The 16,230-nt window shown below is 43.7% G+C and overlaps 2 protein-coding genes across 3 annotated transcripts in view; one reads left to right on the top strand and one right to left on the bottom strand.

Annotated features, from left to right (window-relative positions):
• Positions 1–624, bottom strand: part of XPNPEP3 (X-prolyl aminopeptidase 3) — a 720,273-nt gene extending 719,649 nt beyond the window's left edge. Inside the window, exon 1 of one of the 2 annotated variants that reach the window (XM_040406553.1) lies at positions 353–624. Coding sequence is in view for 1 of the 2 variants with exons in the window: in XM_040406552.1 (XP_040262486.1) it covers positions 353–383 (31 nt within the window). In the remaining variant the exon portion in view is untranslated. The remainder of the gene's footprint in view (positions 1–352) is intronic. The other variant, XM_040406552.1, reaches the window with a different exon arrangement.
• Positions 625–724: 100 nt separating this feature from the next.
• The window catches only part of ST13 (ST13 Hsp70 interacting protein), a 325,403-nt gene continuing 309,897 nt past the window's right edge, over positions 725–16,230 (top strand). The window contains exon 1 of the mRNA XM_040406554.1: positions 725–1,006. Coding sequence (XP_040262488.1) covers positions 897–1,006 — 110 coding nt within the window. The 5' untranslated portion in view covers positions 725–896. The remainder of the gene's footprint in view (positions 1,007–16,230) is intronic.

Genomic DNA, 16,230 nt, shown 5'->3' with positions numbered 1-16,230 from the left:
CATTGTGCCAGGACAGATCCGTTTGGCAGCGTTTGGGTGTCCGCCTCCAGAGCGGAATGGAGACTGATCGGAGGCAAACTGATGTGTTCTGAGTGGATCCTTTTCCATTCAGAATGGATTAGAAGGCAAACTGATCCGTTTCGGACAGCTGAGAGCCCTGAACGGATCTCACAAACGGAAAGCCAAAACGCCAGTGTGAAAGTAGACTGACTAAAGAAATACAGGAACATATCTTTTTTTTCCTTTGACACAGGAAAAAAGTCCTATTTGTCTGGACAGTTGGACAGGCATAAAAAAAAAAAGTCCGCATTGTGTGAACGCGCCCCAAACAGAAGTACCAGAGGAAAGCTACCTGACAGAAAGGTGCGGGCGGCGCGCCACATGGCTGCTCGGCCTCGGTACAGCTTCTCCTCCCGCGTCCTCTCCGCCGCACCACGTGGGGCCTAGCTCAGCCGCGCACTGATGACATCAGCACAGGAAGGGAACCCTGCCTGAATGCCGCGCCAGAAACCTAGCGGTGTGAACGGGAGTAGTATACTTTTTACAGACGTTTTATCGTTAAGGAATGAAACATTCAATGACTGCTTTGAAGAGAAGCGCCTCTAGATAGGAACTAGTGGTCAGCAAGTCCTTGTCACCGCATTTAATGCACAGGTTTTGTCAGTCTACTGTGGAGAACGTCACAAAATACGTATCAATTCTAACGTAAAGTTCTCTTTCTATGTAAGGGTTTGCATTATGCACCCTCTAGCGTATACTGTCATCATGGCGCCTGAAAGCCAGGCTGCGACCGGGCGTGGTCAACGCTTAGCCACGCCCTCCTCCGTCTCCTCCTGCTTCTAGCTCTTTCCAGCAGCCTTCCGGTCTATTCCACAGTGAACGCGTCTCTGCCAGCCATGGATCCACGGAAGTTACACGAGCTGCGGGAGTTTGTCCTCTTGTGTCAGAGTAATCCGGCCGTGCTGCATCGCTCAGAGCTCGACTTCTTCACACGCTGGCTGCAGAGGTGAGCCTAGGCACCGTACAGGTTGTTATGGTGGAACTGTCAGAGGGGGTGACATGGCTCCTGCTCTGTGACTGTCCCCCTCCCTGGCAGTGTATGTCTGGTGACCCTTTCTACAGAGTGCCCTACATTTACTAACACCCATAGGTAGGGTTGCCACCTGGCCCATAAACCACCAGCCCAGATGGCATTTCCGTCAGGAGACTAGTACTTTATTTTTACCCGCACAAATTTTTTTCTTTATGACGCTAAGTTTTTTCTGTTTGTTTCTTACGCCCTGCCTTCCCGGAGGCATAACCTTTTTTTTTTTTTTTTTTTTTTTTTTTTTTTTTTTTTTTGCGGGACTAATTGTTCTTTCAAATGGCACCACTTATAATTGTGGTGGGAAGCATGAAACAAAAACACAAATGGGGTAGAATTTGATTAAAAAACAAAATTCCACTATAGTTTTATTTTTATGGCATTCCCTGACACGTTAAAAGTGTTGTCCAGGCTTGAGAAAGACCATTACGGTCGAAACGTTGCATTGTTGTTGGTGAATAAATCCTACGTAATTGAAGACAAGTGAGTGCTGCGGTTTTCCATATATGACGCATCCTAGGGGGAGCTTCAGACTGGCTCCTAACACGGCTGGCACCACCACAAGAAAAGGTTTTATTTATATTTTTTTCGTTGTGCTGCTATATATATTTTTTCTATCTTTAAAATAAGTGTTGTCCAGCCATGTATATTGTTGATAGGTCCTCACCAATCAGATATTGATGATCTAACACCCCCCCGCAATCAGCTGAAGAGGAGATCCTGGTCTTTACACTAGACAACCTCTCCTGTGCAGCAGCGTATTGTAATGAGAAGTACTCGCTCCATTCACGTGAATGGAGAAAGTACTTGTATTACACTTCACTTTCGAGACGACAGGCAGTGTAATAAACAGGAAGCCGCGCTTACATGGAGCACCCTTCAAACAGCTGATCGGCAGGGATGCCGAGTGCTGGACTCCTGTCGATCAGATATTGAAGACCTATCCTGACGATAGGTGATCAATATATCTAGCCAGCCTACCCCTTAAAGGGATTGTCTCAGGACAGACAATGGGACCATATCGCTAGCATTTCCCCCCATTGTCTTGTAGGTGCGTGTTGAGAACGGAGACCAGAAAAGGCGCATGCGGATCCGCCCTCCATTCATTTTCTATGGGGCAGCCGAAAATAGCCGAGAGCTGGCTCGGCTATTTCCGTCGAGCCCATAGAAGTGAATGGGAGCAGTGGCCAGTCATGCGTATTACGCTCCCATTTAGGGCTGCAGCAAACTATTATTTTAGTAATAAAGTATTCTAACAATTTTACGATTAATCGAGTACTCTAATAAGAAACCTTCTTAAAATAACGTATTGCTTTATAAAAAACTATATTTCTTACAGTGGTATAGCAAATAAATGCACACATATAAGGCTTCTTTCACAGCTGCAATATACAGTCTGTCAGTAGAACAGCCAGCCAGAATGTACCATATCGGGTATATCTGGATACTGCTGGCTGCTGCAGCGATTGACTGTAATGGGGTCCGGCCTTGTTACAGCATTCAAGCTGGGTTTTGGCAGGACAAAAAAAAACCTGCTTTGGACGATACCCAGCATGTATGCCGGAAAATGGCCAGATGGCCTTGGACCACATTATAGTCAGAGAGCATTTAGCTGGTTGTTTCCATATCAGACCTCTGTAGGGGCAGGAACAGAGAAGAGGTTAAATTGCCCCCTCCCACCACCATTCCCCAGTGTTTCCTGTACCTACTGAAGCCAGCGGCAGAGAAGAGTCTCCCTGCACGTCAGGTACATGAAGTGGAAATTTGTTTTTCTTGGGAGACCTGTAGGAACAGTCTCCTATTTACCTTAAGCTTATTTAATTTCTTTGAGCACCCCAGTCTGCCAGCGGCCACGCGCTACTGTGGGGCTGTAGGAACTGCGAGGGCTCGCTCTGGAACATCCGGGGGATGCTGGCTCCTCTCCCCCTGTAAGTTGAGCTGGTAGCGCAGCAGGCGTGCTGGCACGCTGAAGACTCATGACGTCGCGGTGGTCGTGTGGTATGACCTGGAAGTTCATAGGAGCGGTAGGCAGCAGGATAAAAGAACAACGGGGAGCCACGGACTAATGCTGATCTGAGGTCTGAGTGAGTAGAGTGATACTTCCACTGTCTCAATATGTCGGGCCATGGGCTGCAAAGTCCTAGGGAGCTTGATGCCCCAGCGCTGCCTTTTGTAAGTTTCCCTTGTGGTATATATCCGTTTTTAAGTATCTATATCTTTGCTTTTTATGTACATAGAAATATGGGAGCACTTAGTCTTGGCGTTCTTTTTTTCTCCACCATACTCTATGTAAAATGACTCCTGACCGAGTCGTTTTTTCATATCCTCAGGCAAAGGAGGCACAGAAGAAAGCTAAAAAGCCTCTAAAATGTATATCTTACCTGATTCATATGTAAAAAAAAAACTCTGCAAGAACTGCATATCTAATGTTATTCGTGAGGAGCAACAATCACTTATGGACGGTATCAGAACCATGATTCAGGAAGAAATACGGTCCTCCATGTGGACTATGACAGAGATGTCCCAGGGACCTCAACCCCCTAAGCGACCAAAAATGAGGGTTGTCTTCTTTCAAGCAATGGGCTGATGACGGACCCCTATCAGAGGGAGAGGTGTCAGAGGGAAATAGGAAGTTCTACTCTTCATCTGATGAAATGAATGACCTCTTAAAGGCAGTTCGTGCTACCATGGGGGTTGAGGAAGTCAAGAAAGCACCTTCCATACAGGAAGAAATGTTTGGTGGACTTAGTTAACCTGTTAAGGACACAGGGCGTACCTGTACGCCCTGTGTATTTCCGATCGGCGGGTGGTTATCGGAACCCGGTGCCTGCTCAAATCATTGAGCAGGCACCTTGGCTAAATGCGAGGGGGTTCTCGTGACCTGCGGTTTGCAGCTTTTCACTTTTGCGGCTGGCGGCGGTGCCATTGGGTCCCCATGCGGCTGTAGGGGGCACCCGATGGCATTGAAGGCAGCACGATGCCTTCCTTAGGCATCGGCGCTGCCTTCCAGTGACGAGCCTGTGAGATCCAGCCCCCTGGATCTCACAGGCTGGAAGCTGTATGAGTAAGGCCTCATGCACATGGCCGTGTTCCGCGGCCGAGAGCGGTCCGTGGTAACCCGGCCGGGATTCCTGCTGACGGCAGGAGCGCACGGCGTCATTGGTTGCTATGATGCCGTGCGCTTCATGCAGCCGCTGCTGTACAGTAATACACTATACGAGTCAGCAGGAATCCCGGCCGGGTTACCACGGACCGCTCTCGGCCGCGGTGTCACGAGGGTGTCAAGAGCCACGCCTGATTCCATTATACCCGGGGTCAGGAAGTCGCAGCGGGTGGCTGCGCGCTCGATGTCTAATGACAGTGCTGTTTATTAATGGTAGCTTTCTGAGTTTGCCTTGCAATCCTTTTTGGCTCACTCAGGGATCCGGAGCTTCTCCTCCTCAGCTGTTTCTTGTCCAGCAATCCCAACCTTCTTATATTCCCATCTCTCACTTCTCTGGTTGCCAGATATAGAGCTTCCTGCCTGGACTTCTATACTGACCCACTGAAGCTGTGTAGCTGTGTTCCCTGGTTGTTGTTCCAGAACATTACCCTCCGGATCCCTGTTGGGCCTTGGTGGTCTGCTGTTGTCGCCCACCTAGGATTATATGTTTGTCTGTATTGTCTGTCCTCTCCTTGGTGTTTTCCTCTTAGTGTCAGTGGTGCGGACTAGTGATCCCACCGCCCTGTTCACTACATAGGGCTCATCCTAGGGAAAGCCAGGGTTTAGGCACGTGATCGGCGTACGGGTGAGGAACCCGTCTAGGGACGTCAGGGCAGTCAGGTGCCAGCCGCAAGGTGAGTCAGGGGTCACCATCTTTCCCTCTCCCTTGGACAGGACCTTCCCATTTCCCTCCCTTTGCGTGACGCCGGTCATTACACGCGGAACACGGCCGTGTGCATGAGGCCTAATGCACACAGTATTACTCATACAGCCAATGCATTCCAATACAGAAGTATTGGAATGCATTGTAAAAGGGATTAGACCCCAAAAGTTGAAGTCCCAAAGTGGGACAAAAAATAAAGTAAAAAGTTGAAAAAATTGTTTTCCCCCAAAAAATAAGTTTCAAGTAGAATAAACAAAAATGTAATTTTCCAAAATAAAGTAAAAAAAAAAAATTGGGAAAAAATAGGGAAAAAAAAAAAGTAGACATATTAGGTATCGCTGCATCTGTGTCGACCGGCTCTATAAACCTATCGCATGACCTAACCCCTCAGATGAACACTGTAAAAAAACAAAAAATAAAAACTATGCCAAATAAACAGTTTTATTGTCACCTTACATCACAAAAAGTACAACAATAAGCGATTGAAAAGGCGTATGCCCACCAAAATAGTACCAATCTAACCGTCGCCTCATCCCGCAGAAAATGAGCCCCTACCTAAGACAATCGCCCAAAAAAAAAAAAAACTATGGCTCCGAATATGGAGACAATTAAAAAAAAAAATTGTTTTGTTTTAAAAAAGCTGTTGTGTAAATTAAAAAAAAGTATACATATTGGGTATCGCCGCATCCATATCGACCGGCTCTATTAAAATATCACATGACCTAACCCCTCAGGTGAACACCATTAAAAAAAAAAAAAAAATATTAATAAACGGTGTAAAAAAAGCCATTTTCTTGTCATCTTACATCACAAAAACTGTAATAGCAAGCGATCAAAAAGTCATATGCACCCCAAAATAGTGCCATTCAAACTGTCATCTCATCCCGCAAAAAATGAGACCCTAACCCAAGATAATCAGCCAAAAAGTGAAAAAACTAGTGCTCTCAGACTATGGAGACACTAAAACATGATTTTTTTTTTTATTTTTTAAATGAAATCATTGTGTAAAACTTACATAAATAAAAAAAATTGTATACATATTAGGTATCGCCGCGTCCGTGACAACCTGCTCAGATGAATGTTGTAAATAACAAAAAATAAAAACTGTGCCAAAACAGCTGTTTCTTGTTATCTTGCCTCACAAAAAGTGTAATATAGAGCAACCAAAAATCATATGTACCCTAAACTAGTACCAACAAAACTTCCACCCTATCCCGTAGTTTCTAAAATGGGGTCACTTTTTTGGAGTTTATACTCTAGGGGTGCATCAGGGGGGCTTCAAATGGGACATGGTGTCCAAAAAACCAGTCCAGCAAAATCTGCCTTCCAAAAACCGTATGGCATTCCTTTCCTTCTGCGCCCTACCGTGGGCCCGGACAGCAGCTTACGACCACATATGGGGTGTTTCTGTAAACTACAGAATCAGGGCCATAAATATTGACTTTTGTTTGGCTGTTAACCCTTGCTTTGTAACTGCGGAAAAAAAAATATTAAAATGGAAAATGTGTTAAAGTGAAATTTTTAAAATTGTATCTATTTTCCATTCATTCTTGTGGAACACCTAAAGTGTTAACGACGTTTGTTAAATCAGTTTTGAATACCCTGAGGGGTGTAGTTTCTAGAATGGGGTCATTTTTGGGTGGTTTCTATTATGAAAGCCTCACAAAGTGACTTCAGACCTGAACTAGTCCTTTAAAAAGTTGGTTTTTGAAATTTTACTTCTAAGCCTTGTAACGTCCCTCAAAAATAAAATGTCATTCCCAAAATGATCCTAACATGAAGTAGACATATGGGGAATGTAAAGTAATAACTATTTTTGTAGGTATTACTATGTATTATAGAAGTAGAGAAATTGAAACTTGGAAATTTGCGAACTTTTCCAAATTTTTGGTATTTTTTTATAAATAAAAGTGAATTTTTTTACTCCATTTTACCAGTGTCATGAAGTACAATATGTGACGAAAAAACTATCTCAGAATGGCCTGGATAGGTCCAAGCGTTTTAACGTTATCACCACTTAAAGTGACACTGGTTAGATTTGCAAATAATGGCCTGGTCCTTAAGGTGAAATAAGGCTGTGGTCTTAAGGAATTAAACATGCCAGAGTCTTCCCAAAAAATGAGAACATTAAGGAAATGATTATGGAAGAGTGGTCTGATCCTGAGAAAAGGCTGGGCATTTTACAAGAATATAAGAATAGTCTGCTGTTCGATCCTTCTGAATCTAAATTATTTGAAGATATTCTGAAAATTGATGTTCTAAGTGGCTAAAGTAAACAAAGACATCTTTGCCATTTGAAGATGCGTCTCAACTCAGACCCAATGGAACAAAAAGCAGATGGCCTTTTGTGGAAATCATGGGAGGCATCTATGTTCAGTCTTAAAGCAAATATAGCTGCCACGTCAGTAGCTAGATCCATGTATCTGTGGTTAAATGAGCTAGAAAATCACATTAGAAATAAAACTCCACAGGAGGAAATACTAGCTTCTATTCCTCTATTAAAATCCGCAACAGCTTTTTTGGCAGATGCATCCGCAGAATCTGTTAGATTTTCTGCCAGAGATGCAATCTTATCAAATGCAGCCCGCAGAGCTCTTTGGATGAAATCCTGGTTGGGGGATAAGACTTCTAAAATGAAGCTTTGCTCTATCCTCTTTTCAGGAGATAAGACCAGTTCTTGATAAGTTTGTGGAGAAATCTGCTGATTTAAAAAAAATAAAATTAAATTAAAAAGGCCATACAAAAGTAAATTTTCTTTTCTCCCTTAATCTAGTCAGGACAAGTCCTACAGGGGCAAGGGAAAATCGTGCTGCTGGAGCTACCCAAAGTGGGGGTAGAGGAAGGGATTTCCTCCTTAATCCCCAAAGTAAATCTGGTAAAAGACAATGACGCCAGAATAGGGGGGAGACTGCAAAATTTTCTAGTTCCCTGGGAAATATAACCTCAAACACTTGGGCCCTAGAAATAATATCAGGATACAAAATAGTTTTCTACTGTCCCCTCCAAAAAATTCCTGATCACCAACTTAGGTTCCAGAAGATCCCAGGAAAATGTGTTGCAAGGAGTTCGAGATTTGATAACACTGGGAGTAGTAGTCCCTGTTCCCTTTTCTCAAAGAGAACAAGGCTTCTACTCAACACTATTCCTAGTGAGGGGGAAAAAGAGCACTTCTTTCATACTATAATAAATTTTTGATTTATCGTATACAGAAAGTTCAGGAAGGAATCTCTGAAATCCATCATTCCACTAATAAAGTTAGGGGCCGTTATGTGCACAGTCTATCTAAAAGACACATATTACCATGTTCCTATTCATGACAGTTACCAGAAGTTCCTAAGGTTTGCGATCAGGAATACAAAGGGTCAGATTCTTCATTACCAATTCACAGCACTGCCTTTCGGGATTTCCCCAAGAGTATTCACTAAAATAGTGTTTCGAGATGGGTGGTCATTTGAGGCAGGAGGGCCTAATTCTAGTACCATACCTAGACGACATTCTGGTTAATGACGACTCAGTGGATCATTTAACTTCCGATTTTAAAAATACTTTTATCCCGTCTGACAGACTAAGGCCCCCTACACAAGAACGTCTGCACTCCGTTGCTGTATTGCGGATCCGCAATACACGGGTGCCGTTCCGTGGGCATTCCGCATCACAGAAGTGGACCCATTTACTTGAATGGGTCCGAAGATGTGGAATGGAACGGAAGCACGGAACGGAACCACTAGGAAGTGCTTTCGTGGGGTTTCGTCCCGTTCTTCCGTTCCGCAAAAAGATAGAACATGTCCTATCTTTTTGCGGAACGGCCCGATCGCGGACCCATTCAAGTTAATGGATCCGCTGCGGCTGCCCCACGGACTGTGTTCCTGCATTGCGGCCATCATTTTGTGGGCCACAGCACAACCATAGGGTGCACACGTTTTTGTGCAGGGGGCCTTAGGTTGGAAGCAATGAGCATACTGGGTTTTCTAACCACCTGTATTCCTTCGGTAGCATGGTGTCAATCCCACTATCGTACCATGCAGATCTGGATCTTGCAACAATGGGACAAACAGCTAAGCTCGCTAGACCGGAAGTTACTGATACTGGGTTTCATAAAAACATCTCTCTCCTGGTGGACAGTTGCACAAAATTTATCCAAATGAGTAGTTTGGAACAAATCTCCTATAATGGTCCTGACAGATGCAAGCAGAAGAGGTTGGGGAGCAAAAATCTGAGACAGCTGTTACCAAGGTACCTGGAACAAAGTAGTAACCAACCAGTCTTCAAATCTGCGCAAGTTAAAGAGGACCTTTCACTAGAATAAAAAATCTAAACTAAGCATACAGACATGGAGAGCGGCGCCCAGGGATCCCCCTGCACTTACTATTATCCCAGGGCGCTGCTCCGTTCTCCCGGTATAGGCTCCGGTATCTTCATATGTTCGGCTCAACTGTGTGGAGCCTGCCGGCGTCTCCTTCTCCCAGGCTGTAGCGCTGGCCAATCGCAGCGCTCAGCTCATAGCCTGTTTTTTTTTTTTTTTTCCTCTCTCGGGCTATGAGCTGAGAGCTGCGATTGGCCAGCGCTACAGCCTGAGAGAAGGAGACGCCGGCAGGCTCCACCCAGTTGAGCCGAACATATGAAGAGAACGGAGCGGCGCCCAGGGATAATAGTAAGTGCAGGGGGATTCCTGGGCGCCGCTCTCCATGTCTGTATGTTTAGTTTTAGATTTTTTTTATTCTAGTGAAAGGTCCTCTTTAATAGCCGTCTGGGAGACCCTAAAATCCGCCTCAAGGTCTCTTCGAAATAATCACGTGAAGATATTATCGGGCAACATAACTACGGTTGCATACCTCCTACACCAGGGAGGAACGAGATCAAAGTAGCTTCTAGGTCTTTCAAAGAAGATATTTGCCTGGGCCGAGAGAGAGGTGAAGTTAATCTCTGCGATTCATCTCAAGGGCACCTTAAATAAAGAAGCAGAGAATAGATCATACAGAGTGCTTATTGAATCGAGAATTAATCAACATGATAACAGACAGGTGGGGCTCTCCAACAATAGACCTGTTTGCCTCAAGAAGAAATACAAAACTAAAAATATTTTGTTCTCTAAACCCAAGGGACAATCCTTGAAAAAAAAGATGCTCTTTCCATAACTTTGGACTGGGAGTTAGCTTATGCATTCCCTCCTCTTCCCCCTGATTCCAAAGGTAATTCAGAATATCCTCCAGGGAAGAGTGACTGTCATTCTAATCACCCCCTACTGGACAAAAATGAGTTGGTTCTCCCTCCTCCCGAAGTTAACTATTGCGGATCCTTGGTTGTTGTCCCACAGGAACGACATCTTTCATCAGGGTCCAGTTCTGCATTCACATCCAGAGATACTCACAGCTTGGATCCTGAGATCTCTGTATTAAAACTCCAGCGACTTTCAGACACTGTTTTATCTACACTGAGATGTTGCACGAAAAAAGTGACCTCCGCAATATACTTGATAAACCTAGAATCCAGAAAATTTTTGATTTTCCTGCAAAAAGGTCTGGAATTGGGCCTTCCACCTTTAAAGGTCCAGGATTCCGCTCTAAGTTCCTTCGATACTAATTTAGCAAGCCATAGGTGGATTAACCGCCTCACGTCCGCCCATAGGATATAAACGTCCTATGGGTGGACGTCTATTTCTGACAGCACGTTTTAAAACGTCCTGTCAGAAATAGCAGCTGCACGCTAATCGTGCAGCTGCTGATCGGGTTGCCCGCTGTCAGTGACAGCAGGGCAACCCTAAGACAAGGCAGGGACAGTGCCCAGGTGTCCCTGCCTTCACGATCGCTGCAGACACAGCGCTCACCGAGCGCTGTGTCTGCAGAGCAGGAAGCGTTGTGCGCTTCCTATTCCGGCCCGGCGGTCATGTGACCGCCAGGACCGGAGAGTGCAGGGGCTGTGTGAGGTCTCTGAGACCTCGATCAGCCCTGCTGTGAGGCTGTACAGCGCTGGATTGCTGCTGTTCAGCCTCTCTAGGGGTGCATTTGTCCTGTAACTGGGGCTACTATGTCAGCCCCAGTTACAGGAGAAATCAACAGTGAAAAAAAAATAAAAAGTGAAGTAAATGTCCCCCAGAGGTCTTGTATGACCTTATGGGGGACGAAAAGTGTAAAATAAAAATAAAATAAAGGGTTGAAAAAATAAAATAAAAAAAAGTTTCACATGTAAAAAAAAAAAAAAAATCCCAATTAAGGAATAAAAAAAAAATTAAAAATAGAAAAAATAAAATAGACATATTTAGTATTGCCGCGTCCGTAAAAACCAGCTCTATAAAAATATCACATGACCTAACCCCTCGGGTGAACACCGTAAAAAAAAAAAAAACTGTCAAAACAAGCAATTTTTGTCACCTTGCATCACAAAAGGTGCAACACCAAGTGATCAAAAACGCGTATGTCCCACAAAATGGTACCAATAAAACCGTCACCTCATCCCGCAAAAAATGAGCCCCTACATAAGAAAATCTCTCAAAAAATAAAAAAACTATAGCTCTCAGAACATGGACACATTAAAACATAATTTTTGGGTTTCAAAAATGCTTTTGTGTAAAACTTTAATAAATTATAAAAAGTATACATATTAGGTATCGCCACGTCCGTAACAATCTGCTCTATAAAAATGTCACTTGACTGAACCCCTCAGGTGAACGCTGTAAAAATAAATAAATAGAAACTGTGCTAAAACAACCAATTTTTTGGTCACCTTGCCCCATAAAGTGTTATAATGAATGATCAAAAAATCATATGTACCCAAAAATAGTACTAATAAAACTGGCACCTTATCCCCTAATTTCCAAAATGGGGTCACTTCTTGGGAGTTTCTACTGTAAGGGTGCATCAGGGGGCTTCAAATGGGACATGGCATCTAAAAACCATGTGGAGTTCCTTTCCTTCTGCGCCCTGCCGTGTGCCCATATAGCAGTTTACGACCACATGTGGGGTGTTTCTGTAAACCGCAGAATCTGGGTAATAAATATTGAGTTTTGTTTGGCTGTTAACCATCGATGTGTTAAAGAAAAAAATTGATTAAAATGGAAAATCTGCCAAAAAAGTGAAATTTAAAAATTTGATCTCCATTTTCCTTTAAAGGGTTTCTGTCACCCTGCAAAACTCATATATTTTTTTTTTTGGATAGTTAGATTGCTCATAGTGCGATATAGCAGAATATAATGCTCTTACTTACTTTCATGCGGCCGATTCTTTATAAAACGAAGTTTTATAATATGTAAATGAGGGCTCTACCAGCAAGTAGGGCGTCTACTTGCTGGTAGCTGCTGCAGAAATCCGCCCCCTCGCCGTGTTGATTGACAGGGCCAGCCGTGATCTCCTCCTCCGGCCGGCCCTGTCAGTAATTCAAAAATCGCGCGCCTCGCGTCATTCGGCGCAGGCGCTCTGAGATGAGGAGGCTCGTATCCTCAGCACTCCCTCAGTGCGCCTGCGCCGATGACGTCTTCTCTTTCGGTGATGTCATCGGCGCAGGCGCACTGAGGGAGTGCTGAGGATACGAGCCTCCTCATCTCAGAGCGCCGAATGACGCGAGGCGCGCGATTTTTGAATTACTGACAGGGCCGGCCGGAGGAGGAGATCACGGCTGGCCCTGTCAATCAACACGGCGAGGGGGCGGATTTCTGCAGCAGCTACCAGCAAGTAGACGCCCTACTTGCTGGTAGAGCCCTCATTTACATATTATAAAACTTCGTTTTATAAAGAATCGGCCGCATGAAAGTAAGTAAGAGCATTATATTCTGCTATATCGCACTATGAGCAATCTAACTATCCAAAAAAAAAAAAATATGAGTTTTGCAGGGTGACAGAAACCCTTTAATTCTTGTGGAACGCCTAAAGGGTTAACAAAGTTTGTAAAACTGTTTTGAATACCTTGAGGGGTGTAGTTTCTACAATGGGGTCATTTATGGGGGTATCCACTATGTAGGCCCCACAAAGTGACTTCAGACCTGAACTGGTCCTTATAAAGTGGGTTTTGGCAATTTTCTTAAAAATTTGAAGAATTGCTTCTAAACTTCTAAGCCTTCTAACGTCCTAAAAAAATAAAATGACATTTCCAAAATGATGCCAACATAAAGTAGACATATGGGGAATGTTAAATAATAAATATTTTATGAGGTATCACTTTCTGTTTTAAAAGCAGAGAAATTGAAATTTAGAAAATTGCGATTTTTTATTTTTTTTTTCCTCAAATTTTTGGGTAAATTTGGGATTTTTTCATAAATAAAGGTGAAATATTTTGACTCAAATTTATGACTATCATGAAGTACAATGTGTCACGAGAAAACAATCTCTGAATGACTTGGATAAATAAAGGCGTTCCAAAGTTATTACCACATAAAGTGAGATATGTCAGTTTTGCAAAATTTGGCCTGGTCAGGAAGGGGGCAAAGGGCCCAGATGGGAAGTGGTTAAACAGTTTATCAGGGCAACTTCCAGATTAAGACCTTCCTTAACCGCCTCCGGACCGCCTAACGCAGGATCGCGTTCCGGAGGCGGCAGCCCTGCGCAGAGTCACGCATATATGCTTCATCTCGCGAGACGCGAGATTTCCTGTGAACGCGCGCACACAGGATCGGAAGGTAAGCGAGTGGATCTCCAGCCTGCCAGCGGCGATCGTTCGCTGGCAGGCTGGAGATGTGATTTTTTTTTTTAACCCCTAACAGGTATATTAGACGCTGTTTTGATAACGGCGTCTAATATACCTGCTAACTGGTCCTCTGGTGGTCCCTTTTGTTTGGATCGACCACCAGAGGACACAGGTAGCTCAGTAAAGTAGCACCAAACACCACTACACTACACTACACTACACTACACCCCCCCCCCCTCCCCCGTCACTTATTAACCACCTCAGCCCCTATAGCTTAAACACCCTGAAAGACCAGGCCACTTTTTACACTTCTGACCTACACTACTTTCGCCGTTTATTGCTCGGTCATGCAACTTACCACCCAAATGAATTTCACCTCCTTTTCTTCTCACTAATAGAGCTTTCATTTGGTGGTATTTCATTGCTGCTGACATTTTTACTTTTTTTGTTATTAATCGAAATGTAACGATTTTTTTGCAAAAAAATGACATTTTTCACTTTCAGTTGTAAAATTTTGCAAAAAAAACGACATCCATATATAAATTTTGCTCTAAATTTATTGTTCTACATGTCTTTGATAAAAAAAAAATGTTTGGGTAAAAAAAAAATGGTTTGGGTAAAAGTTATAGCGTTTACAAACTATGGTACAAAAATGTGAATTTCCGCTTTTTGAAGCAGCTCTGACTTTCTGAGCACCTGTCATGTTTCCTGAGGTTCTACAATGCCCAGACAGTACAAACACCCCACAAATGACCCCATTTCGGAAAGTAGACACCCTAAGGTATTTGCTGATGGGCATAGTGAGTTCATAGAACTTTTTATTTTTTGTCACAAGTTAGCGGAAAATGCAGTTTTTTTTTTTTTTCTTACAAAGTCTCATATTCCACTAACTTGTGACAAAAATAAAAAGTTCTATGAACTCACTATGCCCATCAGCGAATACCTTGGGGTGTCTTCTTTCCAAAATGGGGTCACTTGTGGGGTAGTTATACTGCCCTGGCATTCTAGGGGCCCAAATGTGTGGTAAGTAGGTAAATGACCTGTGAAATCCGAAAGGTGCTCTTTGGAATGTGGGCCCCTTTGCCCACCTAGGCTGCAAAAAAGTGTCACACATGTGGTATCTCCGTATTCAGGAGAAGTTGGGGAATGTGTTTTGGGGTGTCATTTTACATATACCCATGCTGGGTGAGAGAAATATCTTGGCAAAAGACAACTTTTCCCATTTTTTTTATACAAAGTTGGCATTTGACCAAGATATTTATCTCACCCAGCATGGGTATATGTAAAATGACACCCCAAAACACATTCCCCAACTTCTCCTGAATACGGAGATACCACATGTGTGACACTTTTTTGCAGCCTAGGTGGGCAAAGGTGCCAATATTCCTTTTAGGAGGGCATTTTTAGACATTTGGATACTAGACTTCTTCTCACGCTTTGGGGCCCCTAAAATGCCAGGGCAGTATAAATACCCCACATGTGACCCCATTTTGGAAAGAAGACACCCCAAGGTATTCAATGAGGGGCATGGCGAGTTCATAGAAAAAAAATATTTTTGGCACAAGTTAGCGGAAATTGATTATTTTTTTTTCTCAAAGTCTCCCTTTCCGCTAACTTGGGACAAAAATGTAAATCTTTCATGGACTCAATATGCCCCTCAGCGAATACCTTGGGGTGTCTTCTTTCCAAAATGGTGTTATTTGTGGGGTGTTTGTACTGCCCTGGCATTTGAGGGTCTCCGCAATCATTACATGTATGGCCAGCATTAGGAGTTTCTGCTATTCTCCTTATATTGAGCATACGGGTAATGAGATTTTTTTTTTTTCCGTTCAGCCTCTGGGCTGAAAGAAAAAAATGAACGGCACAGATTTCTTCATTCGCATCGATCAATGTGGATGAAAAAATCTCTGCCAAAAAAAAGAGGGGAAAGGCGTCTGCCAGGACATAGGAGCTCCGCCCAACATCCATACCCACTTAGCTCGTATGCCCTGGCAAACCAGATTTTTCCATTCACATCAATCGATGTGGATGAATAAATCATTGCCGGGATTTATATAGTATTTTTTTTTATATATACAAAGTGTTTGCCAAAGCATAGGAACACCGCCACCTCCTCAGCTCATATGCCTCGGCAAACGTATCTTTTACTGCAGAGGAGAAATCTCGTCTTGCAGCGCCGCATACACCGACTTTTGTGTAATCTGACAGCAGCGCAATGCTTCTGTCAGAATGCACATCAGTGCTGCAGCTAGTCGATCGGTTGGTCCACCTGGAAGCTAAAAAAGAAAAAACCAGGCCGCAACACAATAATTTTATTAACTTTGGAAGAGAACATATAAACTTTAACTTTTTGAACTGAACATTAACCTTTTTGCTTACTGGTGTGTTTTTTTTTTTTACCTTTTTATAGAACAAACCTCTCCTTCCCCATGGGTCAATGTGCAAAGCGCAAATCGCCAAAAGATGTGGCGAAGTAAGTTATGCACTTTGTCCCATGTGAAAGGAGACGTTTGCAGCAGCTGTGAGTGAATGGGCCCTAATAGCCCTGTGTGCCTGTCCTGGTGAGATGTGATCCCTATGCTAGGTGTACCTGTGTGTGGTACTTCCGGAAACACTCTCCTAAGCATAGGGCAGGGTGGTCAGGACAGTCAGGACAGAAATAGCGGG

This window comes from Bufo bufo, chromosome 9 (genome assembly GCF_905171765.1).
Source record: "Bufo bufo chromosome 9, aBufBuf1.1, whole genome shotgun sequence".
Classification (NCBI taxonomy): Eukaryota; Metazoa; Chordata; class Amphibia; order Anura; family Bufonidae; genus Bufo; species Bufo bufo.
Note: the sequence above shows the minus strand (reverse complement) of the source record. Positions and strands in the feature narration are given on the sequence as shown.